General features: G+C 38.4%; 1 protein-coding gene across 4 annotated transcripts in view; it reads right to left on the bottom strand.

The window, feature by feature from the left end:
• Positions 1 to 20,544, bottom strand: part of LOC126458396 (ubiquitin carboxyl-terminal hydrolase 45) — a 199,213-nt gene that overhangs the window by 3,242 nt on the left and 175,427 nt on the right. Inside the window, exon 15 of one of the 4 annotated variants that reach the window (XM_050095407.1) lies at positions 17,273 to 17,568. The exons of the other annotated variants lie outside the window; for them this stretch is intronic. Within the exon in view, the coding sequence (XP_049951364.1) occupies positions 17,533 to 17,568 (36 nt within the window). The 3' untranslated portion in view covers positions 17,273 to 17,532. Of the gene's footprint in view, positions 1 to 17,272; positions 17,569 to 20,544 lie in introns of those variants that run through there. 4 annotated transcript variants of the gene reach the window in all.

Genomic DNA, 20,544 nt, shown 5'->3' with positions numbered 1-20,544 from the left:
AACAAAACACAAAAATGCAAGGTTCTCTTACTACAATATCAACGAATCATAGCTGGAATTAGGGATGGGAAAAAACTGAAGGGTTAAAATTGATACTGATATTTGAATTCTGAATGATCGGTATTTTTCGGTATTTGTTTGAGCTCAGTTGTAAGAGGTACATTTTATTTTTTACTAATAACTGAATAAAAAACCCGAAATATCTATTAACTATAGCAGTAGCGCTAAAAATTTTCATTTTAAAATAAACCTTTTTCAAAAAGACGTAATTTTTACACATAAAATTTGTATTGGTTTGAAATATTGCGTTATTATAGAAAACAATGCTGGCAGAAACAAGCAACACGGCATAAGAATTTGTACTGCATTATCAACACAATAATGTCCCTGTTTGTGTGTGTCATCGCTTAAGGTACACAGTATGAACAGTGTGCAAGACTTGCCCCCACCTGGTCTATACAGTAGTTTCTCGCTGTCGTCGGCAAACATCCGTTGTATTGCAGAACGGCGTCAATCCCTAGTCTGGAAATATTTTTATGAAGTGACATTGCAATGAAGTACAATGCTTCATTTGCTTTAAAAGATTAAAGATTTATCTGTCATTTCTATGATATAATCCAAGAGGGAGGAAACTATGGTACCACTACGGGTTTCTCTGAGAACAACACAAATCTTAGTACAAGAGGAAATTAGTAGTTTTCGTTCCAGCAGGTGCCCCTAATATCCATTGCTGTTCCACTGGATCATCAGGCTGAGGGTGTCTTGGTTAGGTGTGAACCAGCCAGGAGGAAAGGTCAAGTCTCAGGATCACTGTATGTCACCAGTGGGGGTGGAAAACATACGAAAATCTGTTCAGTCACTTTCTCCTGAGATTTCTTCTTCTTCTTCTCCTCCTCCTCCTCCCCTTTCACAACCTTTTTTTCTTGAGAGAGCTTATCCACTGCAGGTGTAGGAACGAAATAAGAGCAGGCAGCCCTGGGACTCTCAGTCCGTGGCTATTCCAGCTACTGGCTGGTGTCGACACTCTGATCTGTAGAGTTCCAGGAAGATGGTTCTCGAGACGGAGCTCTGTCACCAGTATTTGCCACAGGAGGATGCTGCTTCCCCAGCCAGGTGCGGTGAGTGGTTCCCAAAGGTGGTGATGCAGGAATCCAGAGAGAGGAGGGCCTATCAAGTCCATGGGAAAGTTAATTTGTACAACCATCAGTTGATGCTAAGCAAGGGAGCAAATACACCACATACTGTCGATGACCTGCCCACAATATTGGCAAAGATCAATATCACTCAAACTGGATACAAATTACATTTCTTCTGAGCTTCAAAACAGCGGAGGCAATCTGACCTCCAGTTCCTGGATTTTGCATTCCTTCAGTTGGTCAGCAAATTTCAGAAATTGGGGAGGATGTCTTTCTGACAATTTACCCAGATAGGTGGTAGTGCCCCTGATAATTTTTGGCCAGAAGCGGCCACCCAAAGTCTCCACAAAACTGGTCATATATACACTAGGAAGACATATACCTGAAGCAGTAGCATGTAAAACACCAAAACAGGAGTGAGAAATATAACTTCACACTGCAGCAGTAACACAATTTTGACCTTTTACTGGAAATAAAATCTCTTTCAAAAATGAGGATGAATGTGCCGTGCCGGTATCTAGTTTGTTGTCTGGCGGGCCTTGACGCACACAATGTAGAAAGTGGATCCCCCACCTCTCTGAGTATGTGCGTAGTTCTTCGTTCATTTACAATGTTGGGTCCTGGTGAAAAATTAATCACTGTACCATGTTCAGGTTGTTATGGGGATTGTGTTGGTAACAGGTACATCACCAAGATATTTACAAGATGTTTACAGACAGGAAAGGATAGGATCTGACTCTTAATTAAGATGGAATCACTTTGTAATTTGCTAAGGGAAAAAGAGTTCACCTAGTAAGATTTCAATAGCCTCCAACAAGAAGCATTCATTTAGTAGAGACAAAGGACACTGCTTATGTTTGGGGGCAAACTAGAATACAAGGAGAATAACTGATTGCAAATCTTACAGTTTTGTTTTCCCCTCATGGAGTAACCAAGGGAAAGTACCTAAGACCATAATAATTGATACTAAATTGTGATCTGTCTGAAGAGACTGCCTGCCAGATCCTCACAAACACTGGCTAATACACTGGGTAGTTTCTTGATGCCAAAATATCCGCTATGATGCTGTCTACTCTGGATGAGGGCTCTACCCACAAGCACCACCCAGATAGAGAAAACAATTGGAAGCAGTACTGTTATCTTTGATGTTTTAACATATCAATGTCATACTCCTTACTTATCACTGGTTTCTGGAACTTTCGAAGCTGAGTGTGCCTCTTCCATGGAGGAAGCATTGTTTGCTGAATAATGACAACGCCCGAGCAGTAGTGGTCTCATCTACAAAAAAATAAACTGAAAAGACGACGACAGAGCTTTATGTCTGGTGCCGCATGAAGGATGACTGCTCTTTCGTGAAGAATATTATGCAGCTTTACATTTGGTATATGTGCACGGACAATTGTTTTCTAGTACAGAATAGCAATTCGAAACTCAGAAATGAGAAAAAAACTGATAACGGAACAACACTCCATGGGGAGAACATCATTTTCAACAGAATCAAGTGTGAAACCGAAATCTACAGAATCCTGGAGCGCAGTGGTTTGAGATAACATGAGGAATTCTACATCTTGGATTCCAGTGGTCTGAGACAACCATCTCAATAAGACAAAAGCTGCGGTCTGCAGAATCACACCATTACGCAGCAACCAACAGCTGCCGCAGTAACACCAATTGTATGCAGTTTAAAACTGCTGCTGTAGACGAACATTTAGAATCATTAGGCATGTGGTGAATTTCATGTGAATGAAGTTAGTAAGACTTGTGTTTTGTACTTTTTGACTTTCAAGCATAAAAATGTCATCAGAAAAGGAACAAGTACCAGTAATTAGCGTTTCAGGAATGCATTTGGCAGAGAAAGAAAAGGCAGAGGCAAGGGAGGTAATCAGTTTTAATAACACAGATATCCATATCTTGGGGATACGGTGAAGAGAAATGCACAAATAAATTAGGGGAACATGAAAATTAAAGATAAAGGAGGTGGAGGAGACGGGTTAGGAAAGAGGCAGGAACTTAATAATATATTTAAAAAAAAATAAAAAATAAAAATAAAAAAAATAAAGAATATAGAGAAGTTAGTTGCAGTGACCCTGGAAATGAAACAAGTAGAAGCATCTGAAGAAACATAAAACACGCCTATTCATCATCCAAATATTCAATACAAATGGGAACACAGATGAAAGCGACATCATATACGTAACTGCTGGTTAAGGTAACTAAAGTGGAAGAAAGTCAAAAGGACATTGGTGATGAAGTAAAATAAATTGCTAAGGAAAGTAGAGAAGAAACAGCGACGATATCTGAAGAGAGCCACGAAGAGAAACACACGTACGAGATCTGTTCACAAAATTCTGGAACTGTGTCCACAATATTTTTCTATTCTTACCTTTCACTTATTCTACATGGTCTCCTTTTAAGTATTCTCCTCCACAACTGACACACTTCCGGAAACAGTCTTGATATGCCTCTTCCTGGATCATGTAAACTGCCAGCTGCAAATTTCCTTTTACCTCAACTATCATTGCAAATCTTTGTCCTTCCAAATAAGTTTTCCACTTCTGAAATTAAAAAAAGTCCACAGTGGCCAGATCTGGAGATTACAGAGAATGAGGTAGCATAATTTTTCGTGCAATAGTCACGTGCCAACAGGGATGAATGTGCAGTGCGTTGATGTGATGGAGGAGCCATGAACTGTCTCACCACATTTCAGGCCGTTTCCTTCTCACATTTTCTCACAGGCATCGCAACAAGTCCTGATCGTACAACCGATTAACAGCTTGTCCCTGTGGCATAAATTCACAATGAACTAATCCTTCGAAGTCAAAGAAAACTGTCAGCATGGCTTTGACATTTGACCTGACTTGATGAGCTTATTTAGGTCTTGCAGAGTACTTCCCAACACATTGTGAAGATTGAACCTTTGTCTCAACATCATAACCATAGACCTATGTCTCATCACCAGTTATGATTCTATTAAGGAACATCTCGTTCTCACTTGCACGATCCAAAAGCTCTTCACAGATTGTGAGATGAAGGTCTTTCTGGTCTTGACTGAGCCACGAGATGAACTTTGTGGCAACACAATGCATTCCACAATGATGTGTCAGGTTTATGTGACATGATCCAAATGAAATGTTACATTCTTCTGCAATCCCTCGGGCAGTCAATCTTTGGTTGACTTGCACAATTTCGTTGACGTTCCCGATATGAGCACCATCAATAGATGTCATCTTTAACATCTGTCCGGCCATTTTTTAAATCGTTTCCACCATCTGTAGCGAGTATGACTTGAGCACTCACCACCTTAGCCTTCCTGTATCATTTGATGTGTGTCTGTACAGGTTTTCACTAGTTTCACACAAATTTAATGCAGATGTGTTTCTCCTCTAACTCTGCCATCTCGAAATTCACAAACTGTGCGATACAACGTTCCACTGAATACAGCACTGAACAATAACTAATGGACATACAACAATGAAACTTCCGGCAGTTACACATTAAACACAGGCATATGCAGCGATGCCATATCCATTTTGCTCCAACATACCATTGGCGAGAAATTACGAATGTTGCGGAATTTTTTGGACACACCTCGTATGTCATGAAATGCAAAAAGCACCTGTTCATTACCAGTGGAGTCACAATTAGAAGCAACTTCAGTCACTGACTTGTTAATTGAAATACCTAGTTCTAAACTTCACATGTCATGCAGAATGACAGGTACTGCAATCTTAGGTGAAGAAATGACTAGTACAAGCACAGACTGTGATAGTATTGCATTGTCAGTCTATGAAGAATGTAATCTGTAACAGAAGGACCAAGCAGACGATGCAGAGACCTTACTGGTTATACACATTCTCAGTGCAGATTCAGATATATTGTCAGTAGATGAAGAATGTATTTTGAAATGGAATATTCAAGCAGAAGGTACGAAGATTGTCACCACAAAGGAACTGGAGCAAACTGTTAGATCAAGGGAAGAAACTTGAATACATGTTGTTTGGGGGAGCAAGAAAAGGAAATTTTGTCATATAAAGAGATTGAGATGTTCTTAAATACATATTGGTCTAAAAGAACAAAAGATGAGAGTTTAAATTTTATTTGCGACCATCCATATTACCAGAGATATGACAAAATGTATACAGACTTTTTGAAAAAAACCTCAGTATTTAGAAGTTCAATATAAAGAGAACAACACTGTATGCAGGACGACACAATGCCTACTGCTCAAAGTTTGTGTTCATCTAACTGGTGCAGTAACTGGTACTGTAGATAGATGCAAAGAAGACCCACACAAAACTGACTAGACAAGAAGCAATGAAGTCGAGAGAAAATACAAGTAAAAGGAATAACAGAAGGTGCGATTACCACTGCAAAGACGTGTGATAATTATGGCTCTGCAACAGGTGGACAGAAACAGAGGAAGAGATAAAAGGAGAAAAGACTGCGCAGAATGGCGCAAAGCAGAATAGGCTGATCACTTACAAAAACATAAATATTATGCGATGGAAGTGAAGAAGAAAGAGGAAGCTACTGAATGTGTGAAGTTAGCAGCAATGTAGACTGTCCTTATAGTGAACAGTAAAATTTTCTTTCTTTTGGCATTTCATAATTGCAACATTTAAAATTTAAGAGTGTTACATTGTGTGTGTGCTTTGGTTTCTTGTCAGGCATACAGACACTGTGCCGTGTGATTGTTTCCACATTCGTTGCACTCAGACATCACGGAATGGGGGTTCTGGTGATGGAGTCGTCATTACCACCACACCTCGCCTCATCTGCATTCTAGAAGGTGGGGGATGTGCCGGCCCAGGAGGGCACTCACTCTGGTAGTCGCCACCAGCTGTGCCTCCATGGAGCCAATGCTGCATGGAGGGACTGCGCAGTTGCTCTGTTTAAATCTCGCCACCAACATGCTGCCGGCTGTTATGAAATAACTGAAGCACACAGCAGTTGCCTGGCATCCTCAACAGGAGCAGAAATGTCAAAGTCAGCTGCTATGTCCATCTGTCAGTGAGTAAGCACAGAGCTTAAATTGTTGTACACAAAAGTATAGTGTCAATTATGTGTGTGTTTGCAAGTGTTTAGTTTCAGCTGACAATCATCACCTTGTATTTCTTTGTGTTAAAAACATTATTTCAACTGTAAATAACAGATTCGTTGCCTGCCAGACATTACCCACACACATACCATTTTTATTTAACTCTTTATGTCAAGAGAAAGAAAACTGGCGTTCTACGGATCGGAGCGTGGAATGTCAGATCCCTTAATCGGGCAGGTAGGTTAGAAAATTTAAAAAGGGAAATGGATAGGTTGAAGTTAGATATAGTGGGAATTAGTGAAGTTCGGTGGCAGGAGGAACAAGACTTCTGGTCAGGTGACTACAGGGTTATAAACACAAAATCAAATAGGGGTAATGCAGGAGTAGGTTTAATAATGAATAGGAAAATAGGAATGCGGGTAAGCTACTACAAACAGCATAGTGAACGCATTATTGTGGCCAAGATAGATACGAAGCCCACACCTACTACAGTAGTACAAGTTTATATGCCAACTAGCTCTGCAGATGACGAAGAAATGTATGATGAAATAAAAGAAATTATTCAGATTGTGAAGGGAGACGAAAATTTAATAGTCATGGGTGACTGGAATTCGAGTGTAGGAAAAGGGAGAGAAGGAAACATAGTAGGTGAATATGGATTGGGGGACAGAAATGAAAGAGGAAGCCGCCTGGTAGAATTTTGCACAGAGCACAACATAATCATAACTAACACTTGGTTTAAGAATCATGAAAGAAGGTTGTATACATGGAAGAACCCTGGAGATACTAAAAGGTATCAGATAGATTATATAATGGTAAGACAGAGATTTAGGAACCAGGTTTTAAATTGTAAGACATTTCCAGGGGCAGATGTGGACTCTGACCACAATCTATTGGTTATGACCTGTAGATTAAAACTGAAGAAACTGCAAAAAGGTGGGAATTTAAGGAGATGGGACCTGGATAAACTAAAAGAACCAGAGGTTGTACAGTGATTCAGGGAGAGCATAAGGGAGCAATTGACAGGAATGGGGGAAAGAAATACAGTAGAAGAAGAATGGGTAGCTTTGAGGGATGAAGTAGTGAAGGTAGCAGAGGATCAAGTAGGTAAAAAGACGAGGGCTAGTAGAAATCCTTGGGTAACAGAAGAAATATTGAATTTAATTGATGAAAGGAGAAAATATAAAAACGCAGTAAGTGAAACAGGCAAAAAGGAATACAAACGTCTCAAAAATGAGATCGACAGGAAGTGCAAAATGGCTAAGCAGGGATGGCTAGAGGACAAATGTAAGGATGTAGAGGCCTATCACACTAGGGGTAAGATAGATACCGCCTACAGGAAAATTAAAGAGACCTTTGGAGATAAGAGAACGACTTGTATGAATATCAAGAGTTCAGATGGAAACCCAGTTCTAAGCAAAGAAGGGAAAGCAGAAAGGTGGAAGGAGTATATAGAGGGTCTATACAAGGGCAATGTACTTGAGGACAATATTATGGAAATGGAAGAGGATGTAGATGAAAATGAAATGGGAGATATGATACTGCGTGAAGAGTTTGACAGAGCACTGAAAGACCTGAGTCGAAACAAGGCCCCCGGAGTAGACAATATTCCATTGGAACTACTGACGGCCGTGGGAGAGCCAGTCCTGACAAAACTCTACCATCTGGTGAGCAAGATGTATGAAACAGGCGAAATACCCTCAGACTTCAAGAAGAATATAATAATTCCAATCCCAAAGAAAGCAGGTGTTGACAGATGTGAAAATTACCGAACTATCAGCTTAATAAGTCACAGCTGCAAAATACTAACACGAATTCTTTACAGACGAATGGAAAAACTAGTAGAAGCCAACCTCGGGGAAGATCAGTTTGGATTTCGTAGAAACACTGGAACACGTGAAGCAATACTGACCTTACGACTTATCTTAGAAGAAAGATTAAGGAAAGGCAAACCTACGTTTCTAGCATTTGTAGACTTAGAGAAAGCTTTTGACAATGTTGACTGGAATACTCTCTTTCAAATTCTAAAGGTGGCAGGGGTAAAATACAGGGAGCGAAAGGCTATTTACAATTTGTACAGAAACCAGATGGCAGTTATAAGGGTCGAGGGACATGAAAGGGAAGCAGTGGTTGGGAAGGGAGTAAGACAGGGTTGTAGCCTCTCCCCGATGTTGTTCAATGTGTATATTGAGCAAGCAGTAAAGGAAACAAAAGAAAAATTCAGAGTAGGTATTAAAATTCATGGAGAAGAAATAAAAACTTTGAGGTTCGCCGATGACATAGTAATTCTGAGACAGCAAAGGACTTGGAAGAGCAGTTGAATGGAATGGACAGTGTCTTGAAAGGAGGATATAAGATGAACATCAACAAAAGCAAAACAAGGGTAATGGAATGTAGTCTAATTAAGTCGGGTGATGCTGAGGGAATTAAATTAGGAAATGAGGCACTTAAAGTAGTAAAGGAGTTTTGCTATTTGGGGAGCAAAATAACTGATGATGGTCGAAGTAGAGAGGATATAAAATGTAGGCTGGCAATGGCAAGGAAAGCGTTTCTGAAGAAGAGAAATTTGTTAACATCCAGTATTGATTTAAGTGTCAGGAAGTCATTTCTGAAAGTATTCGTATGGAGTGTAGCCATGTATGGAAGTGAAACATGGACGATAAATAGTTTGGACAAGAAGAGAATAGAAGCTTTCGAAATGTGGTGCTACAGAAGAATGCTGAAGATTAGATGGGTAGATCACATAACTAATGAGGAAGTATTGAATAGGATTGGGGAGAAGAGAAGTTTGTGGCACAATTTGACCAGAAGAAGGGATCGGTTGGTAGGACATGTTCTGAGGCATCAAGGGATCACCAATTTAGTATTGGAGGGCAGCGTGGAGGGTAAAAATCGTAGAGGGAGACCAAGAGATGAATACACTAAGCAGATTCAGAAGGATGTAGGTTGCAGTAGGTACTGGGAGATGAAAAAGCTTGCACAGGATAGAGTAGCATGGAGAGCTGCATCAAACCAGTCTCAGGACTGAAGACCACAACAACAACAACAATGTCAAGATAGATGAATAAAACACATTGATACAAACGTTCAGTTCATAGTGCTGTGGTTTGTGGGGAAAAAACCGCAAATTGGCATTCATAAGAAGAAGAACAACAACAACACCAAAAATGCAACAGGAACTTAATATGTAAGAAATTGTCCACGCAACCTGCCACTGATGATGCCTTGTAGAAAATAAAGGCGAAACGCGTATGACACTAAAATTGTGTTTTATTCAGTTGCTGTTCGATGGTCCATAAGTAAAAATTATCAATATACCATAATATTACACGCAACTGAGGAAGACAGGACCAAAAAAGTTGTTGAGGTCATGTTGTTTTCCATAGATGTATAAATTATTTTTTGTTTCCCAATCTGGTCATGAGAAATGATGATCTATAGGAAGATCAGTTGTAAAATGCCGTTAGGTAGCCAGCTGGTAACTAATTGACTTCCTGCTTAATGAAAGCTTGCATTTCTTTGAATTCTTCAACGCACTGAGCAGCAGTTATCGTATTAACACAATGACCTTTTTTCAGTTGCCTGAGACTGCAGTCGTGTGTGTGTGTGTGTGTGTGTGTGTGTGTGTGTGTGTGTGTGTGTGTGTGTGTTTTTCGACTATTGTTGGCAAAGGTCTTAATGGCCGAAAACTTTATTTGTGACGATCTCTTTGTTGTGCCTATCTGCGACTCAGCTTCTCTGCTATATGGTGAGTAGCAACTTCCCTTTCATAATATTGTTACATTCCATTCTGGATTTTCTATTGTTTGATTCTGACTTACTTTATGATTTTCATGGTCCAAAATGTGTCTGTGGCTTAGACTCAGGGGCAAAACCTAAGAAAGTTCCAAAAAATGTTGCTAGAAGCTGCTGTACATAGTTACTTTGCCACAGAAGCCATTTTGTTAGTGTTTTGAGTATGTAAGTTAATTATTTTTTTTATCAAGTGGGAAATTCAAATTAAATATTGCTCGCCTTTGAATTTAGCAGTTTTTCATATATTTATACCAGTAAAAACACGACTTACACGCACACACGCGCGCACGGGCTACATTTTGACAGTTCCAGCTCAATTCAGAAGCTGTCTGCACATGTCAATGAACTGGGTTGGTGCAAAAGTTTGTTGCATTTTCCCATAAGTTCAATAAACACAACAAAGACTTTAGTCATCAATGACATATTTTCTTCACTATTTACAACTGTTTGCCAACATTGGGTAGCGTTTTGGATCTGCGACTATAAATCATGTAATTTTGAGATGAACTCGTTGAGCCATGTTTGGAGTGCATTTTCACCTGGAAAGGGAGCTCTTTGAACGCTGTTTTCAATAAAGAGTAGAAAAGATGAAAATCTGATGGTGGAAGATTATGTGAGTAAGGTGGGTGCCGAATGACTTCCCAACTCAACTCCTGTCCAGTGTTTTTTGTTGGTCTAGCAGAACGGAGCAGCATCACTTCATGCAAATGGTGCTTCCTTTCTTTTCATTACGTTAACATAAAGACACCATTTCTCGTCACCAGTAATGGTGCAGGATAGGAATGGTCAGTATTGTTCACAATGCACATATGGCCAACTGCTTATTTTTGATTTTGGCTTATAGCATTTGGTACCCATAAACCCAATTTCTAAACATTCCCCATTGCGCGCGAATCTTGCACCTTGGTGGCATGATCACAGTTCATCACACTTGCCAGTTCTCACATACACTCACGCGGATTGTTCTGGATTAATGCATTAAAATGACCTTCATCAATCCCAAAAGGTCTTCCTGAACAAGGAGAGTCACTAATGTCAAAAAGATACTCCTTAAAATGAGAAAACCATTTTCTTGCTGTGCTCTGTCCAATGGCATTATCCCCAGACACAGCCTCTGCTGCCATCACCCCTCTCTTGAACTCGGACACAAGAACATGTCAGAAATGTTCTGAATTTTCCACCTGGCACTTAATTTTCTAGTGTCCACAGCTCCATTCACTACCTCCAAATGACAAAATTACAATATGTAACTCAAAATAGCAACAGTGAACTACAAATAAAAAATGACGATCTATAAACAAACTCACAACAACAGGAACACTAACATGCAAAATAAAAATGCTACTAACTTATGCACCAACTTAGTACGTCAAGACATTTCTCAATACTGCCAATATTTATGATGTAACAAGAAATTCCACTCTTTTCAGGTATGCAGTCCAGTAAGACTCGCCTGTGATGTCACCCTTCACAAACCACCTGCATGTAGTTTGTAATTACAGCCACCTGTATTCTACACAGTCGCACCTTAAATTGTTTGCCAAACAACACTGACAGGCATAGGAGACACTGCAGGAGAAAGATTTTCTGCAGTGATGACAATACTTACAGTTCACACTTTTCGTGGATCATTTGTGTTGGAAATGATTGGGTGTAGACAAATTATACTGTTTACAATGTTAAAAAGTAATCTAATAAAGTACGCTGTCTAACCATTACAAGAGATGATACAAATCAGTATCCTGAATACGTGGACTGGTCTTCACTCAGTTTATATCCGTTAAATCAAATGTGATACTCTGTCAGGCCAAAATGTAACTTTCTTGGATGAAAACACTATTTCATTCAAAGAAAAAAAAAAAAAAAAAAAAATCAGATGACATTCATGTGATATGCAAAAACTAACAACAACTAACACATGCTGTGGTACAGTCTATAAAAGTCTCAGTGGCCCCAGCTGCCCTAGTTCCAGTTGAAATATTTTGATAGATATTGTGAATACTCACTGTTGTCAGTGTTTGCGATGTAACAGTAGCCCAACAGGCTGCATTTAATTCTATATGAATTATTACAAACACATACTACTCCCCGCAAATCCCTAAGAGGTGGGGCCACTTTCTACGTTATCCATTATATGATGAGCCATATTTGATTCATAAGTTTGGCTTGAAACTAGGGTAATTTCTTTTTCCTTTGAGTCTCGTTTCTGGAGTGTAGCCTGCATTCAAGGGCGGCTTACATTTAGGTAAACACGATAAAGGTATAACAATATTCCTTTTGCTTCCACTGATCAAGGTAAGGACAGTTGAGATATCATAATTGCTGAGATTAGGAAAATATGACTAAAGGAAGTGAAAAGTAATGCATAATTAGAGTCAAAGACTTCTCAGTGATGCTGAGCTAGGAAAAAAGAAGGGTATACAAAGTTTTGAATTCTTTGAGAACTGACAATATTGTACAGCACTCTTATTTTCTGCACAACCTATGATATTTGTGAATAAGTTCTTATCATTGTAAATATGACCCTGTTTATTGAGAAAAATTATGATTAGGTTAAGTGGTAAACCACGGAGGCTAAATCAATTTGCACAGGAATTATTATTATTATTATTTCTTTCTTTCTTTTCTCAGACGTTATGTCTGGTCAAAATTGGAAAGTGACGCGGACCTTGATCAAGCGCGACTTCTTTTTAACTGTACGGTATATGTTATATTGCATTTAGGAACTTTCGGGTGATTGAACATGTACCAATAATTACGGATTTCTGTAGTTGTATATATAAGTTTGGATGTAGCTGTATTGCATTGATGTACTGGTGGATATTGTGTGGTATGACTCCTATAGTTGATAGTACAATTGGTATAATGTCAACTTTATCCTGATGCCATATGTCCTCGACTTCCTCAGCCAGTTGGATGTATTTTTCAATTTTTTCTCCTGTTTTCTTTTGTATATTTGTTGTATTGGGTATGGATATTTCGATTAGTTGTGTTAATTTCTATTTTTTATTGGTGAGTATGATGTCAGGTTTGTTATGTGGTGTTGGTTTATCTGTTATAATGGTTCTATTCGAATATAATTTGTATTCATCATTTTGTGGTGCATACTTGTATGTGGGAACGTGTTGTTTTATAAGTTTATGTTGTAAGGCAAGCTGTTGATATATTATTTTTGCTACATTGTCATGTCTTCTGGGGTATTCTGTATTTGCTAGTATTGTACATCCGCTTGTGATGTGATCTACTGTTTCTATTTGTTGTTTGCAAAGTTTGCATTTATCTGTTGTGGTATTGGGATCTTTAATAATATGCTTGCTGTAATATCTGGTGTTTATTGTTTGATCCTGTATTGCAATCATGAATCCTTCCGTCTCACTGTATATATTGTCTTTTCTTAGCCATGTGTTGGATGCGTCTTGATCGATGTGTGGCTGTGTTAGATGATACGGGTGCTTGTCATGTAGTGTTTTCTTTTTCCAATTTACTTTCTTCGTATCTGTTGATGTTATGTGATCTAAAGGGTTGTAGAAGTGGTTATGAAATTGCAGTGGTGTAGCCGATGTATTTATGAGTGATTGCTTTGTGTATTTTGCTAGTTTCTGCTCATTCTAGAAAGAATTTTCTTAAATTGTCTACCTGTCCATAATGTAGGTTTTTTATGTCGATAAATCCCCTTCCTCCTTCCTCTCTGCTTAATGTGAATCTTTCTGTTGCTGAATGTATGTGATGTATTCTATATATGTGGCATTGTGATCGTGTAAGTGTACTGAGTGCTTCTAGGTCTGTGTTACTCCATTTCACTACTCCAAATGAGTCGGTAAATATTGGTGTAGCATAAGTATTTATAGCTTTTGTTTTGTTTCTTGCTGTCAATTCTGTTTTCAGTATTTTTGTTAGTCTTTGTCTATATTTTTCTTTTAGTTCTTCTTTAATCTTTGTATTATCTATTCCTATTTTTTGTCTGTATCCTAGATATTTATAGGCATCTGTTTTTTCCATCGCTACTATGCAGTCGCTGTGGTTATCCAATATGTGATCATCTTGTTTAGTGTGTTTTCCCTTGACTATGCTATTTTTCTTACATTTGTCTGTTCCAAAAGCCATATTCATATCATTGCTGAATACTTCTGTTATCTTTAGTAATTGGTTGAGTTGTTGATTTGTTGCTGCCAGTAGTTTTAGATCATCCATGTATAGCAAATGTGTGATTTTGTGTGGGTATGTTCCAGTAATATTGTATCCATAATTTGTATTATTTAGCATATTGGATAGTGGGTTCAGAGCAAGGCAGAACCAGAAAGGACTTAATGAGTCTCCTTGGTATATTCCACGCTTAATCTGTATTGGCTGTGATGTGATATTATTTGAATTTGTTTGGATATTAAGTGTGGTTTTCCAATTTTTCATTACTATGTTTAGGAACTGTATCAATTTAGGATCTACTTTGTATATTTCCAATATTTGTAGTAACCATGAGTGGGGTACACTATCAAAAGCTTTTTGGTAATCAATGTATGTGTAGTGTAGCGACCTTTGTTTAGTTTTCGCTTGATATGTCACCTCTGCATCTATTATCAGTTGCTCTTTACATCCTCGTGCTCCTTTGCAACAGCCTTTTTGTTCTTCATTTATAATTTTGGTCTGTGTTGTATGTGTTATTAATTTCTGTGTAATGACTGAAGTTAATATTTTGTATATTGTTTGTAGGCATGTTATGGGGCGATATTTAGCTGGGTTTGCTGTGTCTGGTCGATCTTTAGGTTCCAGGTAAGTTATTCCACGTGTAAGTGTATCGGGGAATGTGTATGGGTCTGCAATGTAACTGTTAAATAATTTAGTTAGATGTGCATGTGTTGAGGTGAACTTCTTTAGCCAGAAATTTGCTATTTTATCTTTTCCAGGGGCTTTCCAATTGTGAGTAGAATTAATTGCTTGGGTGATGTCATGTTGCAAAATTATCACTTCAGGCATTTGTGGTATCATCTTGTATGAGACTGTTTCTGCTTGTATCCACCATGCATGCCTGTTATGTTGTACCGGGTTTGACCATATGTTGCTCCAGAAGTGCTCCATGTCTGTGATGTTTGGTGGATTGTCTATTTTAATGTGTGTGTTATCTATTGTCTGGTAAAATCTCTTTTGGTTTGTGTTGAATGTTTGGTTTTGTTTCCTTCTATTTTCACTCTTTTTGTATCTTCTAAGTTGTTTGGCCAATGATTGTAATTTCTGCTTCTTTTCATCTAATTGCTCTATCGCTTCTTGTTGTGAGATTTTACCTAACCTTTTTCTTCTGACATTTCATTTCTTATAAATTGTGTTAGCTGTCCGATGTCTTTTCTCAGTTTTTCTATTCTGATCTGTAGCCTGTGTTGCCATGATGGTTTTGTGGGTTTCTTCTGTGTGTTGGTTGGTTCTGATCTCTGCCTTTGTGTATATTTAGTGTAGTGAGTGCTCCTATATAAACAAGTAGTTGTAACTCTTCCATAGTTGTGTTTTCATTTATTTTGTTGTGTATGATTGTGTTGATAGTTTTTATTGTTGTTTCGACTTGTGGGTTATTTGGCGGTCTATGCAAGAATGGTCTAATGTCTGTATTTGTGTCTTTGTATTCTATATATGTCAGCTGAAATTTTTCTCTTCTATATCTAACATGTGTCTCACTTCGTATTCTATTTGTGCTTGTTCTGGTGGCTGTCTTAATATTTCGTTTTCCTCTGATTGTTTAATTGATGCGTGTTGTTCTTTGTTTGTTTGCTCTGGGATGTTTGAGTCCATTACTGTATTTTCTTCTTCTTCTTCTTCTTCTTCTTCTTCTTCTTCTTCCTCTTCTGATTGCACATTATTTTGTTCCAGTATCTGTTGTACTTGTTGTTTGATGTTTTCTAATTCTGACTGGGGTATCCTGTTATTTTTTATTATTACACTGATCCGATAAGCTAGTCGTTGTTCTGTTAAAAATTTTAATTCTGGGTATCTGGTAATAAACGTTGTGCATACTTGTGATCGGTATCCAGTTGTGTTGGTTCCTAGGTTTGTTGCTTGGTAATAACAGAACATGAGGTGTCGATTAACTTCATCTGACCATCTCATCCTCTGTCTTTGTTTTCCTTCTAGGGTGGTTGCAGGAAGCATATACTGCAAAACACCTCTATTTAGATTTAAATCATTTTCCAGTTGGCTAGCAGTGTCGTTACCATTGTGGGCGGGCATAGGGTTCAAGCGTCGTCCCCGACCATGACGGCGCTTGTCCGAGGCTTCTTTAGTTCTGTCCTGAACCAACTAATCACACTAAAAGGGGGGTTAGCCCTATTAGTGGTTTGTTCTTTTCGTCGCCTTTTACGACTGGCAGAACATACCGGAGGTCTATTCTTTTCCCGAGCCTCCACGTGGTTTATTATTATTATTATTATTGTTATCCCCCCCCCCCCCCCCCACACACACACACATTTTCATTTCTGTGTGTGTTGACTGCCCACTTGTCACATATATTAATCCAAATATAAAGAATTGTAAAATTTCAGTGCAGGGACAAGTGAGTGTGAAGTGTGCTTAAGATTTTTATCGTATTACAGTACAACAACTCAGGAGAGATTGTCTTCTGTGGGGACCTTGTGGCTGGGTAAAATTTCTAAGATATTTCTGTTTACTTTTTTGGGGGGTTTTCAAGAAAAATTTTTTTCCCATTTTTAAAAAATCCTCCTGGGGAGATGTAAGGAGTACTGCTATCTTTGACACTGCAACATATTGATATTGTATTCCTTAGTTATCCCTGCCTTCTGGAACATTTGAAGACAGTGTCAGTGTCAGGCTTTCGCACAGAGCAGCTGCACGCAGCTGCATTGCAAATAAATAGTATGAAAAATCTGTTAGAAAGATAATTAAGAGTTGAAAGTGTTATGTCACACTGTAAAAGAAAAGTCTTTTAGTAACTCAGTTATTTCATGGAAAGGCACACAGTATTGATTATGGGATGTATGACTGAATCAGTGTTTTATTTGTGAATCAGTAATTGTAGTGAAGAAACGTATTGACAGCAGAATGTACATGAAAAGTCTTCCATGATCACTTATTACCTGTTTGATTAAAGTGGAAATGCAATGGAACAATGGTTACTTCAGAATTAATGCTACATGATCTTCACTGTTAACACAGGAGTGGATGAATTTCAACACTGTTAGGGAAGTACGTTATGTGTTAAAGGGATGATAAAATTAAGTTACTTTACTTGTACTGTTATTATTTCGAAGTGACATTTTCCATTTATCAACTGGGTAATTTTAATATTTGAAAGACATAGCTCCCATACCCGAGTGGATAGTCCAGTAAGCACAAAAAATTAATCAAAACAAATAAACCAAAATGACCGTGACGAAGCTTTACAAGGCCACCTGGCACAATGGCCAGTGTCCGGAGTCCTAAGTGCCCGCCAAGTCGACTGGGACCACCACCTCAGCATGCTCAAGGGGACAGATCAGGCAACAATAATGTGATTGCTGCAAGGTCCGGGGACATCCACCATATGAGTACCTGATGATCCCCCACATCATCTGGTTTTCATGCTTGTTATTGAGCAACCCTTCCCTGCATGAACCACACAATCTGTAAAAAGTTTTAAGAGGCACAGGTCAAAATGTGCTGCAGGAACCGAACACAAATTAACCAAAATAAACAGAGTGAAATACAGGAAAAAAATGGGAGAAGGCAGAATCGACATCCTACAAGTGAGCTGGACTGTCAGCAGGAAATCGGTCCTAGAGAACAAGACAGAGTAATGACATAGTGAAGTAAAATTCAGCACAGACAAGGAAAATGTGCTGCAATGGCTTGGCACCCTAGGCTCGCCGTGTGCATACTCACTAAGGAACGATCACCGCAAACAGAAATAACTGGCCTAAGTCTATCACTAATAAAAAATCATCAGTTCAAGAATAGGCTCACTCTCAGACAATTTGGTAAAAACTGATTCAGATAAAGTGGTGAGCTAAGCACTTTCAGGGTTTCAAATTAATTGGGAATTAACAAAGTTGTTTAAGTTTATGTAGAATGGGGAAACACAACTATGTGAGCTGTACGTAAAGTACCTAGACTGCCAAGAAGTCAAAATTAATTCATTAAAAAATAATTCAATACTTACCATATATACAAACTGAGGTGTCATATCTTAACATCACACTATAAATATTAATGATTGTTTTATAAATATTATTTAACAGGAAGAGTGGAGGAAGATTACTGATGTTCAATACCCAGCACAAAATTAGGAAAGTTGAAATATATTTACGGTAAGTACTGATAATATTGATATATCAACAGTGTATTATCAATTTATTAGTATTAATTCTATATAATATTGATATTTCTGATAAACCACTGCCACCCCTATTTGAGACTCATATTAAACAGGACTGAGAAGGAATATTTAGCATACAAAAAGAAGAGCAACACAATTGGTCACATGTTTGTCCCACTTCTGTCACAGAGCAACACAGACATGCTGAAAAACTTGAACTGCCTTATGCTTGAAAATAAGATGGAACCTACCTCATAAAACACTACGCAAAGTTTCAAGAACCACAGAGAGAGAGAGAGAGAGAGAGAGAGAGAGAGAGAGAGAGAGAATACATGTGCTAGATTTAGAAACAGAGATAATACTAAAAGCTAGACCAATCTTTAGATATTTAAATGTGTCCATGCGTCACTAATCTTTCATCTAATAGTGAATTGTTGCCTGCTCTCAATGTTTATTTGCTATTTGCTTCACAGAATTTGTAGGGTGATGCACATAATTTAGATCACAAGGGAATAAAGGTAGAGAAGCCGCAACTGCTTGATAACACAGGTGAATGCCACCAGGTGACAACATGCGTCCTGGTCCAGTCGTGTTGTGTGCTGTCAGTGACAATGCAGAGTGCCACCTGCTAACCAGAGGAAGAAGTCAACTTTGGATTATTTCTGAGAAGACTCAAAAAAAGTCAGTCATCATTTGGTTTAGGGTGTAGACCCAGCAGTAACAGGCTGGTACTGCGTTGGTAAAAGTGTAATTTGTGTGTGTGTGTGTGTGTGTGTGTGTGTGTGTGTGTGTGTGTGTGTAATAACTTTTTAAACAGCACTTGTTGCTGTCAGTATCAAGACTGCTTCAGTCCATGACAGTGGCACCCAAGACATTCAATAAAATGGAGACGTTTGATGCCAAAACCTGAGCAAGCTTGCTCAAATTTGGTTTATGCTACGGAAGGTGGTGATAGATTCATAAAACTTTTCTGAACTGCGCTGGTGACTCATTTTGCCCCTATGCAACTCTCAAAAAATTCTTAAGAAAATTGACTGTGAGGTCTTCCTGATCATCCTTAATACATTAACGCAAGGAATGAAGATGGAGGGGGGGGGGGGGGGGGGGGGGTAATATTGGTAGCTCTCGATACTATTAATCCCTGAGTCAAGTCTCATTTCAGTCACTATATTTTTCACTTTTTTCCATTCAATTTTATATATATGTCATTTAAAATACACAAAATATGTACTTATTAACACATACTCAATTCAATTTTTATTTCAAATTGCACATCACACACAAAAATCCAGTTTTCATTGAAACTATAAAGCCTTAATTATTGACTTTTTATACAGGATTATTAATAAACATTATTTAAATTTAAATGATCTTTTTTCACCTTAGTGTATTTTACATTTCACAGACATGCTGGTAGAACATGCAACTCTCTTTAAAAATTTACACATCCAGGATCAAACATCAGCCATCCAGGTGACAGTCAATCATTCAACCATGCAGCCACACGGCTCGGCAAAAATACGACCTTGCTCCAGGGTATTAACGGCACTCTGAAAACTTCAAAGCCTATTTTCTCGAGAATTTTTGAGAGGTGCATTGAATTTCTTTGGGATATTGGTATTATAGTTCTGAACTTCATGTGCCAAAAAAATCCAAATGTCATGTGGTCCCCTTGTTCATCCAAAAAGTCCGAGACAGATTTTATTTCTGGTGTACAAGCAATGTCAGTGCAACAACTGCGGTGGCAACTTGAATTAACAACTGTAAGCAACATATGTGTATTTGACCAGTCAGTTGTGAGCAAGCATTGTCGAGTAGTGGAAGTGCAATCCTAATGTGTCAACACTGTTGTGTCACTAATGCAATGAAGCAAGCAGATGGAGCAATGAACAGTGATTTGATTTCAAGATGTACTCAGCAGAATGGCTATGGAGACATCTGAGTCTACGAAGTCAACCTAAGGTATTAATTGTTTAAGTTGTGCGGGGTGTTTGATTTGTTTAAACATTTTAGAGGCTGACAAGAGATTATGGCATCCCACCTCAAGTTCATCCAACAGAAACATTGAGAACATTTGTGGTCTTTTGAAAAGCAAGCATCATCATCTCTCACACAGAGCTACAGCTAAAGAATTGAAAATCTCTAAATCAAGTGCTCAAGGCATTCTCCAGAATGCTTCACCAAGGAGAAAAGTGTGTGGAAAGTCTGCCTTGTATACCTTGACTTCTGATCAAAAACAACATGTGGATGCCTGCTGCGACTTCACTGAAATAAAAAACGCAGAC

This window comes from Schistocerca serialis, chromosome 2, assembly GCF_023864345.2.
Source record: "Schistocerca serialis cubense isolate TAMUIC-IGC-003099 chromosome 2, iqSchSeri2.2, whole genome shotgun sequence".
NCBI classification, from domain to species: domain Eukaryota; kingdom Metazoa; phylum Arthropoda; class Insecta; order Orthoptera; family Acrididae; genus Schistocerca; species Schistocerca serialis.
The sequence above is the reverse complement of the archived record's forward strand: the minus strand, read 5'-3'. Positions and strand labels throughout refer to the sequence as shown.